General features: G+C 43.5%; 1 protein-coding gene across 3 annotated transcripts in view; it reads right to left on the bottom strand.

Annotated features, from left to right (window-relative positions):
* Positions 1-27,803, bottom strand: part of SCN8A (sodium voltage-gated channel alpha subunit 8) — a gene marked incomplete at both ends in the record, with an annotated part of 112,112 nt that overhangs the window by 22,005 nt on the left and 62,304 nt on the right. For all 3 annotated transcript variants that reach the window (XM_082666544.1, XM_082666545.1, XM_082666546.1), the window contains 8 exons: positions 1,133-1,306; positions 4,202-4,356; positions 4,884-5,001; positions 5,536-6,006; positions 8,837-9,193; positions 11,286-11,459; positions 17,632-17,870; positions 22,942-23,074. In XM_082666544.1, the coding sequence (XP_082522670.1) occupies positions 1,133-1,306; positions 4,202-4,356; positions 4,884-5,001; positions 5,536-6,006; positions 8,837-9,193; positions 11,286-11,459; positions 17,632-17,870; positions 22,942-23,074 (1,821 nt within the window). The remainder of the gene's footprint in view (positions 1-1,132; positions 1,307-4,201; positions 4,357-4,883; positions 5,002-5,535; positions 6,007-8,836; positions 9,194-11,285; positions 11,460-17,631; positions 17,871-22,941; positions 23,075-27,803) is intronic.

Raw genomic sequence — 27,803 nt, 5'->3', positions numbered from 1 at the left:
CTTCATTTAGGGATCTTCCCGAAGGCTTGCTTTTTGAAATGGGGAATGTAGATAGGAGCACAGTGACAGCTCTTGGAAGGAGTCATTAAACCATGGAAGTTGCAGATGCTGTGTTGGGAAAGGAGTGCATTAACAGAGCAGAACGCCAGGTGCCTGTTACTTCCCTGCTGCTCTATGCTAGATCCCGGAGGCACTCTACACGTAGTTCACCATATAGCCAATGAAACCCATATTCTACATGTATCAACCCAGCCGCCAAGCACTCCACTTTCTTGGCGCTTCTCAGCCCTCAGAAGGAAGTGAAGTTTCCCTGGGCCCTGCTCCTGAAATCCCCATTCACTCCCATTCAAATGCCGATTTGGCTGAAAGAAAAAAAGCTTTAGTGATTAGACAGAATAAGAATCACTCATCATGGTTAGAAAACCCAATAAGGAACAAGTCGTGGTGGGGTGAGAAATAGTGTCAGGTGACGCAGCTTCCACCCTGAAAAAGAACATGGCAGGCGAAGGCCGCTGAGCTGTGGAGATGCTCTCAAAACCTGGAGGAAAAAGGATTTCTTAAGAGTTTGATCACCTCTGTGGAAATGCGACATGTGGGAAGAGGGGGGGGCTTTGTTTCGGGGTGACTCCTCCTCGCCCTGACAGTCTGACTTGTTCAGATGAGTCTAGTATGAAGACTTGAGGGGGATGGGAGTGTCCCCGGGGACGGTCGGCAGGAGAGTGTACTTAGATCCCACCACCACCTCCGTCCCAGCAGCACCCACCTCGTCCTCTAAGCCCTCTCCTGGTGGCAGGAGGAGGACATCACACTGGCTTGGGGACACAATCCTCCTGTTCCCAGCCTAATAATAACAAGGCTCTGACACCAATGATTCTGCCCAATCCTAACCTCTGAAACTTCTAAGCCAAACCACCAGAGTAAAGAGCTGCTGAGTTAGTCCCTGGAGCAAATGCAGGACTTCAGAGTCCCCTTCCAAAGTTACGATCTGAGTGCTCCAAAAGGAGCTGTCGTGCTCTATCTACATCTTGTCCTACACCCTGGGCCCCAGGCAACTCCAGCCATTAGAGGAAGGACAGTCCCTGTTTTTGCTTTCCTGTTGGCATGGGTGGGAAGTAGAAAGCAGGACACGTACAGCCACGATGAGGAAGTCCAGCCAGCACCAGGCATTGGTGAAGAACTTGACGAAGCCATAGGCTATCCACTTGAGCAACATCTCCAGGATGAAGATATAGGTGAAGACTTTGTCAGCGTACTCCAGGATGGTACGAATGGTCTTTCTCTGCTCAATGTAGATGTCCTCGAAGGCCTGGAAGAGAGGCAGCAGCTGCCTATAGTGCCTAAAGGGAAACAAGCAACACGGAGGTACTGCCCCCCTCCGCAGCCCTCCCACCTGCGGTGGCCCGTCATCAGCTCCCTGTCTCTTTCTCTCTATCCCCTGCTACACACGGCTTTTCTCTTTAAAAAAGCGTTCTTGAGATGGAATTCACAAACCTCACAATTCAGCTATTTAAAGTGTACAATACAATAGCTATTAATACAATTCAGAGTCATACATCCGTCACCACAATTTGAGAATATTTTCATTACCCCCCAAAGAACCCCCACACCTCTAGCTGTCACCCTCTAGTCTCCCAATCTCCCCCTAGTCCTGGCAACCACTCATCTATCTTCTATCTCCACAGGTCTAATCCTTCTGGACATTTCGTATAAATGGAATCGTATAATATGCGGTCCTTGGCGACTGGCTTCTTTAACTTAAAATAATGTTTTCAAAGTTCATCCATGTGGCAGCACCCCTCAGCACTGCATTTTTCTTTTTATCGATGAATAATGTTCTAGTTACAGCTATACCAACATTCTGTTTATCCTTCATCAGTTGATGGACATATGTGTTGTTTTTACTTTTTGGCTATTGTGAATAATGCTGCTATGAACATCTGTGTACAAGTTTTCATGTGGACATGTTTTTATTCCCCTTGGGTATATACCTAGGAGTGGAATGGCTGGGTCATTGGTAACTCAAGTTTAATTTTTTTGAGGAATTGCCGAACTGCTTTCCAAAGAGGCCGGACCAGTCTACATTCCCACCAGCAGTAGATGAGGGGTCCAATTCCCCAACATCCTTGTTAACACTTTACATAATTTATAGGACAAAAATTTTTCTCCCTTCAGCCCCTGATACCACAGACACAGGTGGAGAGTTACAGGACTGGAAGACACCGGGTGAAGAGAATCTCAACACTCCTTTCTTTCTCTGGAACTCCCAAACGAGGGGATGAGCCTCTGTCATGTGAAGGTCTGAGCACTCGTGCGTGCAGGGGGGTGGACTGCCGAAGCTCTGTGCTGGGGGGAGGGAATCCCTGAAGCGTGGAAAGAAAAAACACCTGGAGGTGGACAAAGGGTCCTGTGCCCGGCGGTGGAGGAGCCTGCTCTGAACAGTCCCAGAAGGAAGGACAGAGCCAGGCGCCCGCAGACTCTCCTTCCCAAATGGAGGCACATGGACATCCAGGTTCACTGCTGGGCAGTGGGGACAGAAATCATGGGTCCACAGTCCTCAGGGTCTGGTACAAATCAATCCCCTCCGCTCAGTGGAAAAGCTATAGCTTCCACGTCACGTTTCCCCTTAGCTCCACCTGTAGAGACCCATTCTAGAACCCAACGTGTGTGAGCTGCAACTGTTCATCCTGTCACTGGGGGCGCTGATCCCCCTCTGAGATCTCCTCACAACCACATTCTAGTCTTTTCCTGGACATTTTAGCTGTGGCTTCACTTGACTTGAGTCTCATGCTACTTCTGCACAGGGTCTTCATGTCCTGAGCCCGGTCTCCCCCGTTTTATTCACCTTTGATAAATAAAGACTGTCACAGTAGCAGTGAAGAAGGTTCAATACATGTGTTTCACTGCTGCTTCTACTCTTTTGCGTAGAGACGGGGGAAGAGAAGAATCAAAGGGTGAGGCATGCCCTCTCTTATTTTGGGTTTTCATTTACTAGATTTGAAGAATGATGATGACAACAGTAATAAAAGACCTTCCTCAATCCCTGGCCTGAGTCTGATCCTTTCTCAAGGGCAGGGCCTGCGCCGTCCTCTTGGGGCCTCCACAGGCCTCAGGAGGTGCTGAGTGGATGCCTGTTGCTGCAATAAACGGCCCGGGGGCAGGCAGGATGGTCTGGCTCCCCTTCACTAGGGACGGAGGCTTTTTTGTCTCCTGCTCTAGTCCTGAGGCTTTCCTGCATTGCTCACCATCCCCCACAACTCCCCACTGTTCACCGTCATCCTCACGCTGGGGCTCTTCTTCACCACACGTCACTTCCTGTCTCAGCTTCTCCTATTCTCCTACCTCACAAGTCAGAGAAACTTCTCGAGTCACTGGGGCTTCTCTCTTGTTATTTTTTGCTTCCAGATTAGGCTCTAATTCCACACCTACATGAATGTGCCCACCTTCTTTAAGAGCATTTCAAAATCCAGCATTATTTACTTTTCCCTTAATTAAAAGAAGGAAAATGTGTTGTGTCTCTAGTTCCTGCTGTCTTCGAATCTACTCAACTAGGAAGCAGCTCCCTCACAGCAGACCCTGTGCAGATCTCCTCAGTTATAATCCTGCTAAGAAATGAAAGTAAACACCAAGATAATTAGTCCTAGTAGGGGAGGAACCTGTGTGTTCAGTGCCCTGTGTGCCTCACTGACTAATGAGAAGCAGGTACAACCACGTGAATATAAATGACCTTTGTATCAGAGATCTGACTCCTAATATCTGCTAAGGCCACGGGCTCTCCAAGTCCAGCAGCGTATGATGGGAGAGGGGGTGGAGGGGTACCACCTCCCTCCTACCTTGGGCAACTGAAAAGTCAAGAACTAGTGATTCAGGGTATTAGGTGAGAAAGGGAGCTCATCTTAGGAAGTTGTTTTGAACGGCGCAAACTAAGCAGTGAAGATACTTGGTAACCTGTATTCTCTGCCTGATGAAAAGGGGCTCCTAGGCTTCAGAGGGATCGTGCTGGGTCTAAAGATGAAGATTTGGAAAAGTCTGAATTCTAATCCCAAAGGCTCAAAACACCAGCTTGAAGCACGTCAGTAGATCATTATTCTTGGGCCTACAGTCAAGCTGTGTTCTCAGAGAAACTGGGCTTGGGCCCATCCAGTCCTTCCTGCTCTACCCCTTCCCCAGCCAATCCCCCATGGTTCCTTCCCCCGGACCTCACCAGGGCGCCACTGCTGAGCAGAATCATGAAGATGATGAAGGTCTCAAACCAATTGTGCTCCACAATGAGGAAGCAGGTTTTCCGCAGGATCCACCAAGACTTGCCCAGCCCTTCCTCAATGTTGACCTGGCAGCACTTGAACCTCTGGACACAACCTGGCACCAGCGGGAGAGGCAGGTCAGACTGTGGGACGTGCCCCGCCCAGATGTGCCCTCTCCTCCTTCTCCCAGGCCCCACCAGGTGCTGCCCCACCACACAGCCAGGAGTTCAGTGGCTGAATCAGAAGGTCTGACTCAGAAGTGGAGAGGGTGGCAGGGCTGAGGCTATGCTGCCAGGCTACCAGGGCAAGGCCCTCTGGCGCTGGGAAGATGTCCTATAAAGAAGCAGTGAGAGGGAGGAGAAAAGGGCAGTCAGGAGGCGGGCACGGCCATGACAGGAGAGGCCTTTCTAATGGAAGTTTGGGGCTGACGTCAAGAAAAAAGGACAAAGAAAAGCCTGAGAGTAAAAACTTGTGATAGCTAAGACTCAAACAGGCAAAACAGTATCAACCTCCCTCCAAATGATGAGGCGGGGTGAAGACAGCCGTAGAGCCCCCTCCCCAGCCAACCACTGACCCTGGCAGAGATGTGTCTGCGAGCAGTGCAAGTGCTACAGGCCATCCCCTCTCCTGGCCCCCTTTCACCTTCTGTGAAACAGGCATCTGGATCCAAGTATTCCTCAGGCTGTTCCACAGGGACTTCTTCTACTTCTGGTTTGATATCAATGGTGCTGCCTTCAGAGGAGCTAGTGTCATCCAGTTTCTAGATACACAAGGAAAAGGGAGAGAAGCAACACTGCAGCAACACGTCCACTCTACACTGACGACGCTACCTTGGTACAGATGATGTACCGGATACAATTCTTGTTGCAAACCCATGATCGTCCAGTTCATCACAGGCAAACGACTACCACAGCGCCCTCAAGACTTTCTCAGGATGGGGTACAACATTAAAGCCCACTCACAGGTGACAGTGATCTACCCTAAGCAGAAGGTGGGCTATAGACTGGTCTCAGTGATACAGCTCAGACAGATTAATGGCAGGGAAGTACTTGACGGTTTTCTCCAGCCTCTGGACCCAGATGATCCAGAAGCAATGGAGACAGATCTGGGAACATCTCAGGAATCTAGCTCATCTAGAATAACGATGGGGGGTGGGTAGGGTTGGTTCTCAAAGTTGAGAGTCGGCTCTTCCAGAATCTCTCTGCCAGACCCAGAGCTGAACCGAAGCCTTGGGGCTGACAGAGCCGTTTGTTCTCACATAGGATCAAGACTGGTTTCTAGGCTAGGACCTTACATCTTTGCTGCCTTCAGGGTCCGACTCGCTGCTAACGTCCTCGGTGTTGAGGTTCTCAAAATCAGACTCGCCTACCGCGATGGGCACTCTCACGGTCAGGTTGGGGTTGTTGATGAAGGACATGTGGTCCTCATCGATGATGTACTTCTCCACGCTGCTGCCAATGCCGCTGGTTGTGCCATTGCCATTCTTCTGGAAGTCACCGTTCCGGTGGATGTCGGCGCCAGTGTGGTTGGCGATGCAGTTGGCCTTCTTTTCGTACAGCTCGTCCAGAGGTTTCACCTCGTCGGCCTCGCGCTGCTTGAAGTGGGCCTGCATGAAGGCGCGCACTTTCAGTTTGGTCCAGGCCACGCCCTTCTTGATCCGGATAACTGAGATCTGTAGGTTGTTCATTTCCCCATCATCATCTGTGGCTGCCAAGTTGTCAGCACTGAAGGAGCTCAGGAGCAAGGCCAGAAACAGGTTCAGCACCTGGACCAGGAGCATTAGGAAAAAGGAGAGGGAATGTAGAATGGTACTGGGTAAGGGCATCCACTAAACTAGGGTTGCAAACTGGGAGCCCACAGACTTCTGTGAAAGACTCAGGAGTTTCTATTGTGTTTCACTTGACCCACGTAGTGTTTTAAATGTCACTAGGTGGGCATTTGGTTTGGTTTTGGTTGTAATACAAGGAGTTTAGTACCCCTTTTCTTGGTTCTTTTGTAGTGTTATATACATATATATGTACTTCAAAACATACTGCTTTTCTTATAATCCAAGAAAGCAAAGGCTGTATCCACTTTGGGAGAAAATTCCCCAAAAATAATAACAAAAAGGTGGGCATGGATTATTGGGGAGGATCAAAGAATGCATAGATGCTATGTGTTCATGAGCAGCAGATGTCCTGGAGGACCCAGGTTAGAAAAAAAGTAGGCTTGGAGAGCCAGACTCTCATAGCACAGATCTAGAAGGTGGAACGGTAATATATTTGATGTCACCCTATTTTAAGAATTAATTTTCTTTGTTTTCCTAACATTTATCAAAATTAAGTAGCTCTAGCAAGACAGTGATGGTGACTTTTGTGTACTATCATATATCGAAGTGTCAAGCCATCAGAAACAAGCTTTATTTATATTGTCTTTTCCCCTATTTCACCACATTGGGCATTAAATTAATTATTTTTATTAAGACTTACTTTTGAAAAGTGGGAGAGATGTTCACTTCTTGATTTACACTTGGCCCTTACTTTGTCACACTTCTGAAGAAGAGTAAGGCATAGTTTTTCAGTGGAGATAATCATATGTGCGGAGTGGGAGAAATGGAAACAATATGTGAACTATATGCATCATCATTACTGCGGCCATTTGCAGAATTACAAAGGGATATGGTCGGTAAAGTGCGGGTCAGTTGCAGAAGGCTCTGAAGGCCAGGCTGAAAGATCTGAATTTTATTTAACTGGATTCACTACTGGTCCTTGAGCAAAGGAGTCACAGGTGATGACAGAGATTTGAGAAAGTCATTCCTACTAGCTACGTACAAGGGTCGGGGGTGGGGGGTGTGAGGGGGAACTAGGAATTAGGAGGTTGTTGCTTGCATGAATTGATGAGGGTCTGGATTAGGCTATAGTAACCTCAAACCTTAGCATGCAGAAGAATCTCCTGGGGTGGGATGCTTGTTAAAAACAAGCAGTTCCTTGGCCTCACCTGAAAGATTCTGATTCAGTAGATCTGATGTAAGGCCTGGGACTCCGCCTCTTTTAATGAGTGAGACTCAGGTGATTGTGATGAAGGTGGTCTTCCTCACACTTTTAGAAATAACAGATGGGTTGTAGAAATGGAAAGGAAGGGGCAGATCTCAGAAATACTATGAAGAAAGATGTAGGTATAGACATGCTAAGAAGAAAGACATATGAAAGACATCAGATATTTACTAGGAGTGGAGAGAAAAATCAGAAAGACTTATAGGTTACTAGAGACTACATGGGCAGAAGAACTGAGCCAAGGGGAACTGGGAAAGGTGTCATCAGAGGCAGAAATAATAGTGGATTCTGTCATGTGCTCAGGTATCTATAGCCAGTCATGGGGAGATGCCCCTGAGACAACTGAGAACAGGAGGCTAGAGAAACGGTAGGAGGTCAGGGCTGGTAATGTTGATCCCACTACAGACCAGTAGGCAGCAGTTGTATTCACTGAAGGAGTGGAAAGACCAGAAGAATCAGGACTGAGGGGAAGTTGGCTGGGCATGGAGAATGCAAGTGAGTAAGGAACATTACAGTGTCTATTTTTATAGTCCAATGAAAGAACAGGGGGAGCATGGCTAGTTCAGAGGTTGGTGAGTAGGAACCTCTACTGGCATATGCTTCTCTGTGGCAGGAAAAGGAAGACCCCTACTGCGGATGCGCTCATAAGGGGTCACCTGAGTATGCCTCCTTCCAGCCCTCCTTGCCCTACACTTGCAAGCGGGCTTTGGCCTGACCTGAAAGATGAGTGCTTCTCAAACTTTAGCATGCATGTGAATCACCTGGGGATCTTGTTAAAAATGCAGATGCTAATTCAGTAGTTCTGGGGAGGGGTCTGAGATTCTGCGTCTCTAGGACACTCTCAAACGATCTCATTGTTGCTGGTCCTCAGATGACACTTTGAGAAACAAGGTGTGAAGTCTCTGTTGGGGAATGTTCTATATACAGAGGCAGAAGACAGCAGGCGGACAGATCAGAGTGAAGCGAGAAATTGATCTGCAACTTATACAAATTAGATAAAATCCTGGGAAGGTTTAGATCCACGGTTCTCAATGGAGGGCAATTTTGACCCCTGAGGACAGCTGGCAACGTCTGAAGACATGTTTGGTTTTCACAACTTGGGACGGGAGTCACTACTGGACAGTAAAGAGTAGAGGCCGGGATACTGTAAACACCCTACAACATGCAGGAAAGTTCCACAACAAGTAATGATCTAGCCCAAAAGATCAATATTGTCAAGGTCGGGAAATTCTTTTTTTTGTGTAGCAGAAAGAGCATAGACTTTGAAGTCAAGGATCTAATATAAGCCCTGACTCTTTATCAGCTGTGTGACTTTGGAAAAATGTCTTAACTTCGCTGAGTTTTGTTTCCACAACTATGAAAGAGGGTTGACAGATTGTGGGGCTCATGACCTAAAACAGCAGTCTCCTTTCCTTCACTTGTACCTTAGGGTTCTTCAGCCAAGAAAGAATAAAGACCAACCCAGACATGGAAGGTAGTAGAAGCACTAAGCAGACTGGGCTTCTGGGTCAAGGGTAAGACGTTCAGAGCGAAGAACAAAGAGATCTACACGTTAGTACTAACCACCAAGTTGCCGATAACCATGACCATCATGAAGACGATGAGGCACATGGCCTGGCCGGCCACCTCCATGCAGTCCCACATGGTCTCGATCCACTCCCCGCACAACACTCGGAAGACGATGAGGAAAGAATGAAAAAAGTCATGCATGTGCCAGCGAGGGAGTTCACAGTCCTGGTTGATCTTGCAGACACACTCTTTGTAGCTCTTTCCAAAGAGTTGCATTCCCACCACGGCAAAGATGAAGACGATAATGGCCAGCACCAGGGTCAGGTTGCCCAGGGCACCCACTGAATTTCCAATAATCTTGATCAGCATGTTCAGGGTGGGCCAGGATTTGGCCAGTTTGAAGACTCGGAGCTATGGGGAAAAGAAAACCCAAACAAAACCCAAGTGAAACTCAATTCATTTATTCTTACCACATGGCTACAATAAAAACATATGAAATTACTAAGATCATCTTAACATTTATCGAGCACCCTTGGGAAATCCCCAGGACTTTCTAACAGTATCTTAGACGAAAATGAGAGAAACTGAGGCAAAGATGAAGGAAAACAGATTAACTGCACAGGAAGTGAAAGATTTAGAACTAAGAACCAAGAATACTGCCTCTAGTCCCCTGAATTAGTCTCTGGGTCAATCTACCTTTTAAAAATCCATATACCTGAAATAAGCCTTTTCCCACTGATTTTCCTCTGACTTCTCAAGGGTCATATCAAGGAAAATGTGATTTGTAGTGAACCAAAAGGTCAGTTGGGTAAGGACGGTGAAAATAAATCATCTGTCTCTTCAAAAAAGCAAGCATTTAAAAATTCTACATACCTCTCTTTTTGCTTGCCAATAAATAATCAATCGCTGATACGAAACTTCGTGACATGCTTGGAATAACTTGGAGGAAAACCACAACCTCCAAGCAGGGGAAGTTCCAATATGTCAAATAGCTTATGAAAAGGGACTATACTGATATTAATTCAGAGGACAGAACTTTTGGTATCTTTCAATCACGAGATTTCTGTATTCTGTAATGAATGATTACAAGGTCTTGGCTAATAGCCTGAGAATTATAATGCATGAAGCCCATGAACAGAGATCGTCATCGTATGTCTTAAGTTAATAACTAACACGTGATGTAATAAGAATTCTGGTAGAAGGCAACAGCACTGATTAGGACTTTTTTCTTCCTATTTAAAACTTGAGTCTTCATACATTGTTAGTGGGACTGTAATTTGATGTAACCCTTGAGGAGGGAAATCTGGCATTACGTGGCAAAACTATCTGCAGATCTATCTCTGAGCAAGCAATTGCACTTTTAGAAGGTTAAACTTATTGTATTTAGGTTAATGGCGTATGGTAAATATTTGTACTATCCTTTGATATAAAAATAAACCTCAATAAATCTAAAAAAAAAAAGAAAACTTGAATCGTATCTGAGAGTTCCAAGATTTACCAGATGTGGCTCTGTGCACACTCTGGGTCTCTCATATTTTTTCCCTATTCTGACTGGCTTTTAATTTATCAAGAGTATTAGTGGCAAGGCTTCTATCTCTTAATTCTTCATCTTATCTTCTAGAAAATAAGAAGTATTCTCAAAAAGTCTACTGTGGGCTGGATCCTAACCAAAGACCAGTAAGCAGAGGTTCCAGAAACTTGACAAATATTTGTGACGTGGATTCAATGAGATTTCTGTTTTATAAACAGTTTCACTCTAATCCAATTCTATTTCTTAGATATGCTGAATATCCTGAAATCTTTTCAGTTACAAGTGCTTAGGTATCTTCCCAATAAGGAGCTGCTTTGTCTGATGCTTTGTCTGAGTGGGATATCCCCATGATAACTCAGCTGCTCAAGCGACTTAATCAGGACATCACTTATGCCTGTGCATATGGGAAGCTACTTCGAGGATATCATTAACTATTCTTTCAGAGGCATTTTAGTAATTTGAACACTAACTTCTTCAAATACATTTGAAAAATCTTTCTTAGCTAATGATGGATGTTCAACTACTAATTTCAATATAACTTTAAAAAACATTACTTTATTCTCATATTTTGGAAGGGGTCACCATGATAGAAGAAGAGTGGAGCCACCTTTGAAAAAGAAGAAATTCTTGCCACTTCAGGGAGATGTTCAGATAAAGAAAGAGGCTCACTAGCAAATCCAAACTGGACCTCAGAATAGCCCTTGGGAATCCTTCTTCTTCGTCTTTTAGATTAACCATTATTTTCTGAGGAACTTCATAAAGTTGATTTCTGTTTGTTGACTGATTTTAACAACTACTTTCTATATTAGGTAGTTAGCAGAAAAGTTTTCAATATTTTAGTTGCTAAGCCAATAAACAGCCAATGAAATATAGCTAAAGATTTTAAAAAATCATCAGATTATCTTATGCAAAACTCTTTCTAGTAGCTGCAAGATAGGAAATATAAAAAGAAATTGGAGAAATATGGAATACCAATCGGAAAGATCGCAGCACCGAAAGCCCCTCCACGTCTGCTAGACTCAGTTCCATTAAACTGAGGGAGACAATAAATCCATCAAAAATGTTCCAACCTTCTTGGAAATAATAGTAGGGATCCATGGCTATGAGCTTCAGGAACATTTCCGCTGTGAAAATTCCAGTGAAAACCTAAAGAGGGGAAGGCAGGGGTAAGAAAAAAGAAATAATAAAAAGAAAACGCCTTTATCATTATCTTTGAATATGGCACGTCCAAGAAGCCACAAGCACCAGCCTTGGCTAAATTCTGCACCTGAGGCCGACAATACCCGGATGTCCCCTGACCATGCCACATGATGCAGGAAAGTCTTCTTATTTTCCTCTTTTTTTTTTTTTTGCGGTACACGGGCCTCTCACTGTTGTGGCCTCTCCTGTTGCGGAGCACAGGCTCCGGACGCGCAGGCTCAGCGGCCATGGCTCGCGGGCCCAGCCGCTCCGCGGCATGTGGGATCCTCCCGGACCGGGGCACGAACCCGCGTCCCCTGCATCGGCAGGCGGACTCTCGACCACTGTGCCACCAGGGAAGCCCTTATTTTCCTCTTGAATGAAGAGGAAATGTTCACATCTTTGTTGCCAGAACTACCCAATTCATATTGTTCAAACGTGCAGTTAAAAAATTATTCTAAGCAATTGAAAATATCACACAGGTGACTCCTAAAGGGTCAGCAGTCATTTGAATGCGTATGCCACATTTGGGATGTTGGCCAAAAAAAAATCACTCGTGTTATAATTGTATTTAAAAAATACAGTATTATTCCTGATTTGACATTATGTGCCTTCTCAAACGTCGACATATACTGCAAGCCTTCTTATTTTAAATGGTAAAAGCAACAGAACATTGCTAAAAGTGTGAAAAATACAGGAGAAACGTTCACAGTCTCACCACCTTGCATACAACTATTATTTTCATGTACTCCTTTTCTTTTTTTTTTCTTCAAATGCATATATATTTTGTCAGAGTTGTAAACCACAGACTACATATTTTAGCTTTACACTTATCTTGACTTATCACGACTCATTTCACGTATCACGTATTTTTCATTTAACCATGACTCCATGTTGCAACACGGTCTTCCTAATTCTCACTTTTATTGCTTGTATAATATTCTATTGGGTAAATATATCCTCAAAGAATTTTCTTATTGTTGGAGACTCTGGTCTTTCCTTTTGATTTTTTCAATATGATAGTCAATAATATAGTAATTCTTTTAGATTTGGAGCTTACTGGGCACGAGAATGACGTCTTCCCTGTTACCTGGCTCCCGCTTTTCTGCCTCTCAGAGCACCTTGGGTTTCCCAATGCTTTCTGTATCCTTCCCAAGGCCTTAGTAACATAACGTGCAGGGAGAGAGTAAATTCCCATGAACCCCAGTTTTGACAAGACCAATACCCTCATTCTAGCCTAAGCATGTAACATACGACTATGACTGAATATTCTCTTTTTAGAGGAGAGGACTTTACACGCAGCAGATTTAAAATTCATAGTAAGTTAGTACTTGTAACCACTCCGTTACCAACTTTACATATGAAGGAGTTTGAGGAAAACTTTGGAGATATGGTCTGAGGACAGAATTAAAAATAGTGAAAAAGACTTAGATTACAGACACTGTTTTGAAACACACTGAGTTAATGTATAGCAATAAACAGAATGACTTGACGAAAACACAACAAAATGATAAACGGGCTGGAAATTTTGGGGGTCCATATACGTTTCCATGGTTCCCCCACTTTGCTAAATTGAAGATGCAGCATTCTAACACTGAAAGAAAATATTCCCTGAAGAGATCTGGTTAAGTTAAATCAAAGTTCATAGTGCAAGCTAAGCGTCTACAAATAGAATACCACTCTGCGCGAGGTCAGGAAGGTAGGGGCAGTGAATCAACTCCTGACACACACTTTACCCTTAGCATCAGCCCATCAAAGGTTTCTCTACATAGAAACATTAGCCCACTTAACGCACACTAAGTAGAGACTGAATTTGCTGTCCCATTAGTTCTTGGTGAGCATACAGTAAGTGCTCAGTAACAAGCACGGGCTGACTGGCCTCGGAATATCTATACTGTGGGAACTCTGGTTCCCGACAGAAGATCAATGACACAGTTATGTGGTGCTGCCTTTCAATGGGATGAAAGGCCTCCGGGTGCCTGGTAGAAATGCCTGCGACAGAGGTCGGCACCCATGTTGTTTCAGCACATAGTGTGCTGCCCTTGTTTGGGGTTTGGGTGAAAATAAATTTGTAACTATTGGAAGGAATTAAATGGAGAAGAGTAGATTTAAGGTTATCCATTTGATGCCATTCTTCTTGGCACTGTGATATGCTTCTTGAGGAGAAAAAGGAACTACAGGGACTTCCTCGATGGTGCAGTGGTTAAGAATCCGCCTGCTAATGCAGGGGACACGGGTTCGAGCCCTGGTCCAGGAAGATCCCACATGCCGCGGAGCAACTAAGCCCATGTGCCACAACTACTGAGCCTGAGCTCTAGAGCCCGGGAGCCACAACTACTGAGCCCGCGTGCCGCAACTACTGAAGCCTGCGCGCCTAGAGCTGTGCTCTGCAACAAAAGAAGCCGCCACAATGAGAAGCCCGTGCACTGCAACGAAGGGTAGCCCCTGCTCTCCGCCAACTAGGGAAAGCCCACGTGCAGCAACAAAGACCTAACACAGCCAAACATAAATAAATTTTTTTAAAAAAGGGAACTACGAGCAGCACATCAACTGTATATACACGTCCCTCTTGTGAATGTCATCAAATATTCACCTAAGAATTTATGTCCTAGTGCAGCAGATCTCAAAGTGTAGTCGGGGATCCCTGAGGTCCCTGAGACCTCAATGGTCTTAGGAAGGAAGCAATGAGGATGTGCTGAAAGGATACAGAAGCCACCTTGAAGGGACTCCTACTGGCCAAATCAGGAATGGTTTAAACATCTAAGTACATGATAGTAATGGATTAAAATAAAACCCACTGAATAAGACTGAAAACTTTGAGTCCATACAGATATAAGTAAGTAAAGGAATACATCAAAAGTTTAATGAAAAACAGGAAATTTAGATAGCTTCAAAGTGTCTTCCTCACAAACACTTATTAATTATAAATGGAAAAAGAGTAACTGTACAGGGGAGAAGCCTGGCAGAACCTCCTTAATCAAGTGATCCAGTGACCGCAGGCAGAAATGGGACAAACGCAAATCACGTGCCACCTGGTAGATGTAATGAGAAGATGACAGTCTTGCTGTGCGACAGTCCTGCAAAAGCCCAGGAGAATGTACTTGTTTGTTAAAAGCACACTACGGTATTTGGGGGTGACAGGCTGTGGCAGCAACGTACTCTCAAAAAATAGTTTTTTACGCTGTACTTGAAACTTTTCTGTAAGATTAAGATTGTTTAAAAAACCACATTATAAACTCACTGTTGTGTTCAAATGGTTACCAAAAAAAGGCAAGAAAAGAATCATTACGTTTATCTACTAAACAATACAAAAGTCAAGTAGCTTCCCTGGGTTCACTTTCCTCTACAAAACATGGGGGTTGGATCGAATTATCTTTACTCTTCCTCCTATTATGAACATTTTTTTCTTATGGGGAGGATGGAAGAGGCAGGGATTGCCAATTTACAGAACGCTGTTCTCATCTTCCCTCAAAAACATCTATCTGCACGTTTGTGGACAAACACAACTCAATTCACTGTCCCAGCTGTGGGAAAAGTCTCACCGTCCAACCACAAGAGAAGGTCCTAGGGCTTCCCTGGTGACGCGGTTGTTGGGAGTCCGCCTGCCGATGCAGGGGACACGGGTTCGTGCCCCGGTCCGGGAAGATCCCACATGCCACGGAGCGGCTGGGCCCGTGAGCCATGGCCGCTGAGCCTGCGCGTCCGGAGCCTGTGCTCCGCGGCGGGAGAGGCCACGGCGGTGACAGGCCCGCGTACCACAAAAAAAAAAAAGAGAGAGAAGGTCCTAGTCTATTTCACAAGCTAGTCCGCCCATTTTTTGTTGCTGTTGTTCTCTTATTCTCAGGTTCAGTCAAAGGCTGTATCCAAATCTCCAAGCCTTTGAAAATCCTCCTGCTGAACTACACTTACACAGTTTCTAGTACGGAGAGGACTTTTCACTAGTCCAAATACTTCTGTAGAGGTTCTCATTTTTTCCTCCCAACTACTGATTGACATGGTGTCATCCTCATTTTACAGATGTAAAACATTTCCGGACAGAAATCAATGGCTCATTTAAGGCTAATATGTCCAAAACAGAACTCCTGATTTTAAACTCCACCCCTGTTCCTTGCTCAGTCATCCCCATTTCCCCCTCGGTTACCAAACTTCCCCAAATTAGGCACCATTCCTGATTTCTTTCCCTCAACCCTCATGTCCAATTCACTGGCCAGTCCAAAGTATCCTGAACCATTCACTGTTCTCCATCCCCACTGCTAATCAGACATTACTTTTCCCTTGAAAACTCTGCCCCCGGAGTGCTTTCTCTTTGCAGAACTTGGTTCTGGTTGGCTTAGCTCAGGAAGTCCCTAAATATTAGCTGCTGACCTTCTCCTCTCTCCCTCTTCTTCAGTGATGATTCTGAGCAAAGTCTTCTGAACGCTCACCACTCTAATTTAGGTTTTCTTTTTTTGGGGGGGGGGACGCTGTGCTGTGCAGCATGCGGGATCTTAGTTCCCCAACCAGGGATGGAACCCGTGCCCCCTGCAGTGGAAGCAGTGGAAGGGTGGAGTCTTAACCACCTGACTGCCAGGGAAGTCCCCTCTAGATTTTCAAGAAGCGAAAAATAACGTTATTTGCTGGCCTGGTCTGAGGGCAATTCTGCTGGTAGTATGTGAAAAGGCCTCTCAAAATTTCTAGGCCTCTTAGAAATCAAGGACTGATTCTGTGAAAAGCAAGTAGGCCTCTTAGAAATCAAGGACTGATTCTGTGAAAAGCAAGTAGAAGTAAAGACTTTGAGAAAAACAAAACACTGCAGGAAACACATCACTGCCACTACCATCAACAACGAAGTTGATCAAGTCGTATCTCTCGTTACGTAACTATTGGCTAATAAAATAAAGCTTATATCGCTATGATATTGTTGATTGGCTCAAAATGCTGCCTGAAGGCCAAGCCCCAGGGTCGGCCAATCACACAGCGAGCTACCTTCAGAGGCCTTTCAGAGACAGTTAACAGGTTTCCTGGATAGTCTGTGAGGGTATCCTGTTCCAAGACTCTGGGTATTTCATTGAGCTGCACATTGCTGTAGTGAGTCGGAAGTGTGTCACTAACTCAGACATAAAGATTGGAAAGATTAGAGTATCACCTTGGATGTGTACTAGAGCACATCAGCTGTAAGGACTAACCAGTGTGTGTTTTCCGAATCAGCAGTCAAAATGATATTATAACACTTTAATAGTGTATTAGGACTTAAGGTAGAAACTCTGTGTGTGTGTGTGTGTGTGTGTGTGAAAGAGAGAGAGAGAGAGAAATACCAGGCAGAGATCACGCACAAATTAAATGGTAACAACTAGATCTGACATGCCTATAGTGCAACTCCTAAGGAATAATGCAGCCAGATGACCTAGAGGATTCTTTCCAACTAACTCTTTACAGTCGATCAAAATTCAATCAACTCCTGATTTTTGTACTAAAGAAGTAAAACAGGAAATTCCCAAATTACAACTACTTGACTTCACGATACACGACATAATCTATTTTTTAAAAACTGCATACTTATCTTCTAAATAATATAAATGAATCACTTAAACCAACGTTAAAATAAATTTGGCACAGATCAACTAATGGTAGAAACTGGATGACACTCAGAAGTTGGACAGGAGGGGAAACCAGCCTAGAATTTAAAATTTCCCATGGACAGTCCCCATATGGATAATTAAGATATGACGGTGTGGGCAAATTTATCATTAGATTTAACGCCCTGAAAGAGCTCCCCTATTTTGTGGTGGTTGTTACTGAAGGTGAAAAAGGGGAAGCGGTTTGCTGGAGTAATGCAGGAATTAATGTGAGAAACAGAATGAGAAAGAAATCCACAAGTCCTTGGCTCAGGTTGAGGAAACCAACCCACTGTACCATGCCTCCTATTCTGCAACCAACAGCTCCTAAATGACGTCTTCAAAGTTCTGCAGAAAGAGGAAACAGCCAAGGGATCACAACAGTGAGCGGAAGCGGCGGGGCTGCGGCATATGTGGAAGCATTTGTCTTCCAATTAACTATTACTTTCTTTTCAACTAAACTCCAGCTTTCAGTCTCAGAAAAAAAATTCCTACTGGCAAAACCCGTTCAGATGGTCAAATCAGGAGGCCGTGCTCCATCTTACCAGATTTCCTACAGTCAAGACATGTTCGAACTGTGGCGTCATAGGGTGGTGCTCCATTGCCATAAACAGCGTGTTCAGGACGATGCAGATGGTGATGGCCAAGTCCACAAAAGGGTCCATGACAATCAAGTTTACAATCTCTTTCAGCTTTATCCAGTAGGGGTGACACTCCCAGATGAGGAAAGTGTTGGCAAATTTATACCAGCACGGCGGGCACTTTCTCTGAGACTCTTCCAGCTCTGTAGTGAGTAGAGAACAAAGGTAGTCCCTCAGTCTTGGGAAGAAAACAAAAGGGTTGAACTTGGTGGGTATCACTGCTATTAACACAAGAAGGAAGGTGGCCAGGGAGTGCTGACTTTCCTGAGGGCTTCCCTCAGTTTTCCTTCTCTTGAAGGCAGAGAGGAGGAGGCATGACCAGTGCCAGGTCACATCCCAGTTAACAAGGATCTAGTTATAAACAAAACGCAATCCACCCGTTTGGGAAGCATAGCAACCCTGGTTCAACTGGCTTCCACACTCACGAGTGTATGATCTCAGGCAAGGTACTGCGTCCTCTACGCTTCCGTTGCCTCATCTAAAAGGGCACTGACTTGCAGGCTATAGGACTAAATGAATCCTATAATCCTCCTCCATTGCTTACAGATAGCACACAGCACAGGGCCTGGCACGAGGTAAGTCCTCAATAAACGGTAGATATTTTATTACACGTGGTATCATTAAACTATTTATTATCAGAGAAGCAGTCAAAAGCACACACACTGAAGCCAGACATATACGGGCGTAACCAGCTCAGGCAGTTGCTAACTGTGGGCCCTTGAGTAAATTACTTCAGTTTGCTGCAACAATTAAATGAGCTAAAACATATATAAAGTGCCTCAGAACACCCCAGCATACAGCAAGTGCTATGAAAGCATTTGCTATTGTTGTTTATTTTCTTTACAGCAGAACCAGCATTGTCAACCAAGCCACCACGTGGACCGTCTGTCTTAGGTTCTCAAAGATGTATGAGTTCACAATGGGAGTCTGCAATGCAGTCAGGAACAGAGGTTGCATTCCTTCCCCTTTGCTCCTTCCTTCCTCTTTCTCATCTCTGCTCTTCTCTCTTTCTCCTTCTCTTGCCCTTTCACCCTTTCCCACTCTCATCCTTTCTTTCTCTATCTTCTTCGTCTCCCCGTCCCTCAGTCTCTTTCTTCTTTCCTTTTTGTTTCTCTCTTCTTTTGTCTTCGTCTCTTTAGTCTATCCCTCTTTTAAAAGCAGGACCCATTTTTTCAAACAAGATCTTATGTGACCCCCAATATGTAAAACAGACAAACCAGGAGCTGCTCTAGTTCAGGCAGGAAGAGGAGCTTGGAGTCCAGGGCAATCCAAGTCTTCCCTCCCTGAGGTACTACCCCAGGGTCCTAGGACAATCACTGGACTCGATGAGCTCTGAGGTCGTTTACAAAGCAAAGACTAGAAAGGACAATTAGACACTAAAGGCGGAGAGCCATTCAGCTCCAACAATCTAGGCGCGAGGCCCTCGGTAACAAAGCCCTCCTCAAAATTCAGTATGAAATATAATAGCCAGCATCACAGAAGTCCAAGGACCTTGATCTGGAAGGATGTTCTTGAAGAGGAGTAACTTTGAAAACCCATCAGCATGATAACCCTTAGAGGCCAGGTCTTGGCTCTGTGGGGTTGGATATAACTGCATCCGCTACCACCCTGACCCCACTCAAATCCACTAACAAAATCAAGTCATTCAGGGAATAGAGAAAAAGTTTCCCGACATTTCACGAAGAGCAAGATGGCTGCTTTAAATCAGTTTACTTTCCCTTTTTCCAACCAGCCGGTTGGTGCCCATGGTGATGGCTTTATTTTAGATGGGGTGCTTTGGTTGGGCTTTTAATTGGCTCCCTGGTTGCTAAGAAAATGGTTGCCTTGGTTTTTCAGACTTAAGGGCCACAGTAAGCGACACGTGGGAGTCTGCGTGGGAAAGGAAGTCTGTGAAGAAAATTTGCTTTGGTTTCTTCCTCATAGAACTCCCTCCCTTCCCAAGGTAAATTTAGTCTTCTTCCCAAAAAAGAAAATTGAAAAGGTTCTCTTATTTCCATGAATTCTTATAGTACATATTTGGAAATCTGGTTCCGTTCCTTTTTTTATCTCCTCCTCTCTCCAAATGTCCGCTGTTCACCTGCACGTGGAGGTTGAAGCAGCGGACTGTTCACGTTTCTAACAGTTGACAACTGTAATGTTTTACAAGGAACTAGGCTCCGAGTCCTTGCCAGACAGACAAGGGTAGGGTTTCCCTACCCTGTGGGGCACCAAAAAGGGATACTAGGTATCTAGTATCCCTGCCATTTACTGAGAGGGGCAGATCCTCAGGATACTCGTTTCCGTTCCACAAAAACTAAGACAGTGCGGAGCCTTAGGAGCGAGAAGAGATCAGTCAGGTGAATACGGAGGTTTATAAAGGGACGCACAGCTCTGCACACCGTTACTGGCCCTACACAGCCACAACAGCAAAGTCTGGGCAAATGTGTTAACATATGGGGGTGAGATGTCCAAAAGTTTGTGAGGTTCCCCTTAGTTTGCTCCTGGACATTTTCAGAGAGAACCTTGGGGGCACTGGGAATTGTAGTCTCAACCTTGGGGGCACTGGGAATTGTAGTCTCAACCTTGGGGCCACTGGGAATTGTAGTCTCAACCTTGGGGCCACTGGGAATTGTAGTCTCAACCTTGGGGCCACTGGGAATTGTAGTCTCAACCTTGGGGCCACTGGGAATTGTAGTCTCAACCTTGGGGGCACTGGGAATTGTTTTCAGAGAGGGCCTCATGATTCCTCCAAGATGGTGGCCTTTGTAGGCCAGGAGGTTTCTGAAGGCCAGGGCTTCTCCCAGGTCAATTCAACAACGTGCTAGGCACTGGGACTGCGTTGATGAACAAGAATCGCCACCCTCACAGAGCTTATAGCCGCACCTGGACAGGCAGACACCAGGTAAGTAATTGCACTGACACTTTTGAAACTGTTTCACCTAAGAATCAATAATGCTAAATACCATCACTGCTTCCTCATTCTTACTTCAACCCTCTCCCCTTCTCCCATAGCTTTACTGCTTTGAGGAGAAGTAAGACCACATGACTCTCTGCCGACACCCCATGCCCCGTCCTCTGAAATATCCCCAAAGCTTACGGCTCTGCTGATTGTGAATTCCACTGAGTTTATTGGATCCTGGTGAGCATGCTTGCGATAGGATAGGGGTGAGGCAGGATAGGGGTGAGGCAGAGCAGGCAGGATTATCTCATTATTTGTAGGATTATCTCATTATTTACAGGATTCTGGGATTCTCCACTGTGGTTTCTAAACCATTAGATAAGAAGCCCGCTTCTTTGGATTAAAATAATGTCGGAGTTTCCTAACTGAAGGCTGAAAAGCAGAAACAAGTATTCATTCAGTGTTGGCTTTCCATGTTGTAGCAATTGTTAAATACAGAGGGAACAGTGGTTACATAGGAATGGATCTTCCTTAACGTCCTTTAATTCTCTCACATCATTCAGCTCCAGCCATTCACTGTCTTTTGATTACAGCAGTTCTGTCTCATCCACTTTAGCAAAGGGAGTCAAATCCTACTAAGCCCTCCGAAAGGAATCCTGGAGCCCCAGCACTCCTCCCCAGTTCCAAGCACAACAAGATTCAGTTCCGTACACATTTTTTGAGCATCTACTTTTGCCAGACCCTGCACTAGGCCACCGGGGTAACCAGTAAATCACTGTTGCATTGAATGGATAGCTCTGCTCTGATGTTTTTACCAGGAATAAAACAGGCCTGTTGGAGGCTGTTCGTCTTTCTTTCTCAACTGCTACAGATACTCAGAGAAATCTTGTCTTGGTCTCCAAGTGAAGAATAAAATTTGCTAAGGTTCTTAAGCTAATATTGATATATCTTATCTTGGAATTCTTATGATCTGCAGTTACTTACCTGTTATCTCAAAGTATAAACTATAAAGCTTAAAGATGTTCTATCAGACAATGACCTCAATGGGAATTAAAGAAAACAGGACAAATGAAGCTGGTCAGGAGCTGGAAAGTAGTTAGTTCAGTATTCTTTTTACGTGATACACCTCAAGATTAGCCTAGGTTTAGTCTAACTCCTTGCCCATATGTGCAGGGGAGTTTCGGGTCCCCTTCTAGGGATTCTCCTTTCACCACAGATGCCCCTGCCCATCTCTCTCTCTCTCTCGCGCTCTCTCTCTCTCTCTCTCTCTCTCTCACACACACACACACACACACACACACACACTAGAAGTGGTATGTGGCTTAAATGACTCAAAAAAAAAAAAAAAAAAACTTGTTCCAAGGACACCAGAGTAATTTGAGTCTCCTTATCTCAGGGACTCTGATTATTACTGGGTTAGCCTGGGTGTGTGGATTCTGCAGAACGGCAATCAGGAACAGTACAGTACGGATCTATAATGGGACAACTCAGCTAAATCAGCATGAATCAGGTGAAGAAGAAGTATGCAGAATCAATCAGAATCTTGTGAGAGAAAACCTGGTCACTGAATCTACTGCCAAAGAAATCAAGAGGAGCCTGGAATACAGACCACAGTCGGACAGAAAGCTGACAGTTGCGAGGGAACTGCAGTGTAATGGGAAATCCTCAGCAAGCCAGGCTGTGTCACGGAGGAGCCACCTGCTACGGAGTTCAGGCTCTGACGGCTACGCTGCTGCAGGCACGCTATGATTCAACAGCGGCTGCCCTTCCCCCGGGCACAGAGCGCCAGCGTTAGAGGGGTTTCAGCTTACCTGTTCACTCGTGCAATGTATTTATGGATATGTGGGGGTGTTTAAAGCGAGGCAGAATTAGGTATAATCACAATGCACGGTACATTTGTCCTTAAGGGAAAACCAAAAGATCTGTAAGTAGCTAAAAAGGAAGAGAGGAAGGTAAGTTTTGTGGTCGAGGGCAGGAGGGGGGTTTCCATCATTTTCTGTCATCACAGTTCTTCCGTCTCTGTTCCTCTCTGCCTCACGTCACCCTACTGGCTCCTCATGGTGCTGATTACAGAGACTTCTTGAGGTCCTCTAGCTCGCTCTTATGTTGTTCCTTCATACTTCTTACCTATCTGTGTACAGTGCTGGCAGCGGCTTTGAAGTCCTTCCTGGATTCTCTGCATGTAGATCTGAAATGCTAGTTTCTATAACCAGCAGACTCTATTCCTAAAGCTGAGACAATTTTTGCGCAACTCAGCCCAAGGGACTATATTTATATTATCATGCACACCACATATTTATAGCTCAGCAGCTTGGACAGCATCACAAGGCACATACCTTCTACCAGTGTATTTGTAACAACGCTCAATATACTGTTGATCCTGTCCTTCCGCCCATAGGAGGCCAATTGGTCCATGGAAACTAAGAGAGATCCAGGGCCTTTCTTCTTAATTTCCACCTCGGTTGTAGCCTGAAAAAAACAGCAAGTTGGGTGAGTAAAGTCTCATCAACGTTAAGGCTGGGCCTTAGCGGATATAGTCTAGAGTGAGCGAGAACCTATGCTCTTCCTTAGATCTTTCTACTTTGATCCTACAGTCCTATTCGCCTCAAGGAGTAGAATGAAACGAGTTGGCCATGGATCATCCTTCGTTCCACAGATGACAAGACCAAGTCGTTGAAGTGTGTATAAAATCTACAGTGAACCCAAGAGTCTGGCTGGGATCCAAATACGTCATCTGCTCCATGTACGCAGAGAGTAGGAAGACCAGATCCCCTGGGAAAATGCCATCAGAAGCAGACCCTCCTGTCCTCCTCGCATATCCACAGCATCTGGCTAGAATTGGACCACATGATAAAATAAGTCAAATTCACCTGTACGTGAAATTTCACGAAGGGCCAGGGGCCTGATCACACTGAGTATTACAGACACGGTTTCCTTCACTTGTAGGAACACCACCATTCTACCAAACTGTCACTTCCAAATGTCAAAACTGGGCCTAACTGAACGTTAGCAAGTGGAAGTTCTACTCCAAATCTCCTCCAAGCCACTGCAAACGAGAGTGGTAGGTTTTGCCATCTTAATTAAACACACTGCCTCATATGTCTTTTTACATTTATCTTGTCTTTTTACATTTTTATTTTATGAGTTAACCTGAAAAATTCAAATTCCCAACCAAATAAAAAGGGCAGAAAACACCATCAGACTGTTAAACAAAATATTTTTTACACGCTCCTCCTTGGGCGATACCAGTACGGTAGATTACGGCAAAGGGTTTCTGAATGTCCCTAGCTTGCGCTGTTTGTGCCAACCTGAATATTCTACATCAGATCAGGCTTAATGGGGTGGCTTAAAACCTAGCTTTCTATTTAACTATGCTGTCCACTGTAACATGTCAACCATATAAACTTAGCTGCTCCTTCCATGTGAAGGTAAGAGGACAGAGACAGTACCACAGGACAGGGTAGACATGTGTTTGTATGAAGCTAGAGAAGTATCTGTCTGATCAGTGACAGTAAGTTTTGAAAAGAAAATAATCGTCTCTGGAGAGTTACATCAGAAAGCCTTTCTATTCTTACATATATTTAGATTTTAAGAACTGTACTGAAGAAAGTTCCAGGCAGATTACAATCCCATCATGGTGTTTTATCAAATAGTTCCACTGATTCAGAGATTTGGTTTACCTTAGGGTTTTGTTTGTTTTGTTTTGTCTGTCTGGCAGAGCTACAGAAGAAATGGAAAAGAAAAAGAACTGGTTTCCTTGGGAATTCCTGGATGCATTACTATACAAGCATCTGTATTTGTAAGAATAACTTAACCATTAGCTCAGGTCATGATACAGTATATTTCTTTGAGAAATCACTTTTTGCTACAATTCCCAGCCTAATATTCATGACATTTAATAAATGAGATTAAACTATTATATTTAAAAAATGACAGGGCTTCCCTGGTAGCGCAGTGGTTAAGAATCCGCCTGCCAGTGCAGGGGACACGGGTCAAAGCCCCAGTCCGGGAAGATCCCACATGCCGCGGAGCAACTAAGTCCGAGCGCCGCAACTACTGAGCCTGTGCTCTGGAGCCTGCGAGCCACAACTACTGAGCCCACGTGCCACAACTACTGAAGCCCGCGTGCCTAGAGCCTGTGCTCCACATCAAAGAGAAGCCACCACAGTGAGAAGCCTGCACACCTCAACGAAGAGTAGCCCCCGCTCATTGCAACTAGAGAAAGCCCGCGCGCAGCAACGAAGACCCACGCAGCCAAAAATAAATTTAAATAAATAAATAAACAATTAAATTTATTTTAAAAAATGACAATCATCTAAAAATGAACACAGAAGTCCCAATACAATGGACATTCTTATTTCTGACATTTATTAATTCTAGATTTTTATTGAACTGCCCTTCTGCAAATCTACAATAGATAGATTTTATAATGCTGACCCCCGAGGTACTGGAAGATCTAATGGACTGGCTGGTTTATCAAAGAAGGATGAAACTGCACTTAATATGGCTTTGGTATTAGTGTAGCTTACTGTCTTTTGGGCATGCTGGATGTAATAAGATATAAATTCTTCAGGCTTTAATAACACCAACCTTAAAAAACAAAATTAATGAAAATGCTATCTAAAAAGACCTAGTCAAATCATTATATTATCATTTGTTGATACCTATTCAAAAGATAAAACAATTTTTAGCTTGGATAAAAAAATCCACAAAAATTAAAGAAAAATTTATCCCCAAACTTAATATTATGATGGAACAATTACTATTTATCTCTTTCTATGTAAAATGAAAGTAAACTATAGCAGGGCTATGTGGAGACAACTTTTGAAATATTAAAATTTGTTCCATAATCCATAATGTGTTACAGAACTATAATCTATACTGTACAATTGCTTAACTTTTAAAAAACAAACAAATGAAAGAAGATGCTGAGAAATGAACATTTCAAAGCCCATACTTAGGAAATTCTAGAAGGTAAAAAGAGAAATCCATTAATTATCTTTTTACAAAGGCAAGAGCATTTAGCATAGATCCAAATAACTGGTTCCATCAAATGTCTTGGTAATAATAAGATATCCAGAAAAATTCCCACATATTTGTAAATTAAACAACAGACTTCTAAAGATCTGTGAATCAAAGAGGTTTGCACAGGGAAAATTAAAAAATACTTTAACTGATGACAATGAAAACACAATACATCAAGATTTATGGGATGAAGCTAAAGAAATTGTTAGAGAAAATTTTACAGCTTAAAAAAGATATAAGATCAATGCTCGAAGCTTCTGCCTTAAGAAACTAGAAAAAGAGGATCAAATTAAGCCATAGGTAAGTATATGAAAGGAAATAATAAGAATGGAAATTAATGAATTAGTAAGTGGACAAACAATAGACAATCAAAAAAGGTCAAATGCTGGTTCTTTAAAAAGATTAATAAAATTGATAATTCCCCAGGCAAGACTGATCAAGAAAAAAAAATAGAGAAAACACAAATTATAATTTTCAGGAGTGAAAAAACAGGATATCACTATAAATCCTATAGACGTTATTAAGATAATAAGGATATGCTGTGAATAACTTTATGCCATTTCATCTTGGATGAAACAGACAAACATATCCAAACACAACTTACAAAAACTGACATAAGAAGAAACAGAAAATCTAAATAGCCCATATTAATTCAAGAAATTATAATAAAAAATCTTACCACAAAGAGAACTCTAGGCCCAGATGGGGCTCCATAAGTGAATTCTATCAAATGTTTATGGAAGAAATAATACTAATTTTACACAAATTCTTTCAGAAAACAGAGGTTAAGAGAATACTTCTCAACTTCTTTTATAAAGCGAACATAACCCTGATACTAAACCTGACAAGAATATTACAAGAAAAGAAAATTAGAGATCAGTATCCCCCACCAACAGAGATGTGAAATCCTTAACAAAATATGAGTAAACAGAATCCAGCAATATATACAAAGGACACTACATCATGACCAACAGAGTTTATCCCAGGAAAGCAAGGTTAATTTAATACTAGGAAAAAAGTCAGTGTTATTCATCATGCAAACAGAATAAAGGAGAAAAACCATATGATCATCTCACAGATGCAGAAAAAGAACATTTAACAAAATTCAACACCTCTGCATAAAAATAAAATTCCTCAGCAAGCCACAAATACAATGTAGCAGTTTCAGTCTGACAAAGATCATCTATGAAACCTAGAGCCAACACCATGCTTCTTGGTGAAACATTAAATCCTCTTCCTCTAATACTGGAAACAAGGAAGGATGTACACCTTCATCAAGTCTATTCAATTTTGTATCTAAAGTCTTAGCTAGTGCAATAAAGCAGGAAAAATAAATGAAGAGCATAAAGATTGCAGTTGCTGTTACTCACAGAAAATATTACTGTGCATGTAGGAAACACTATGCAATTTACCCAAAAAACCCAAACAACAAAAAACCCTCCAAGGCTAATAGAACCAATACATTAATTTATCAAGGTCATGAGACATAAGGTTAATATACAAAAATCAACTGTATTTCTATATTCTGGCAACAAATAATTGAAAATAAAAATTTTAATTATACCTTTTACAATAGTATCAAAAAATATCAAACACCAAGGAAAAAAAATCTAATGAAAGATGTCTAAGACCCCCACTAAAAACTATACAACTTTGCTGAGAGAAACTTGAGAAGACTTAAATCAATGGAGAAATGTACCACATTCATAGTTTGGAAGACTCAATATAATTAACATGTCCATTCTCCCCAAAGTGATCTATAGATTCAGTACAATCACTACCAAAATTCTGTGTTTTCTGAAAAAACATATACATATATTTATGTATAAATTTTTGTGTGAACACCTGTTTTCCTAGGTATATACCTATGAGTAGAATCTCTGCGTCATCTGATAACTCTATGTTTAACTTTATGAGGAGCTGCCAAACTGTTTTCCAAAGTGTCTGTACTATTTCACTTTCCAACCAGTAATGTTGGCTATTGTTTCTTGTGTCAGACTATGACCAGTTGAAGGGAAGAAAACCTGGAGCAGACTCTTCATCGTCACCTTCCACCTAGAATCTGCTTGGGATTCTGTGAGGTATGTCTCTACTATTGGTTCAGCTGCCCAATTCTCATCACCTGGAAGGTGGGAAGGAGGTGTCTTCCTCCAAGCATGCTGAGACCCAAGGA

The sequence above is a fragment of the Grampus griseus genome (assembly GCF_964374135.1).
Source record: "Grampus griseus genome assembly, chromosome: 11".
In the NCBI taxonomy this organism is placed as follows: domain Eukaryota; kingdom Metazoa; phylum Chordata; class Mammalia; order Artiodactyla; family Delphinidae; genus Grampus; species Grampus griseus.
Note: the sequence above shows the minus strand (reverse complement) of the source record. Positions and strands in the feature narration are given on the sequence as shown.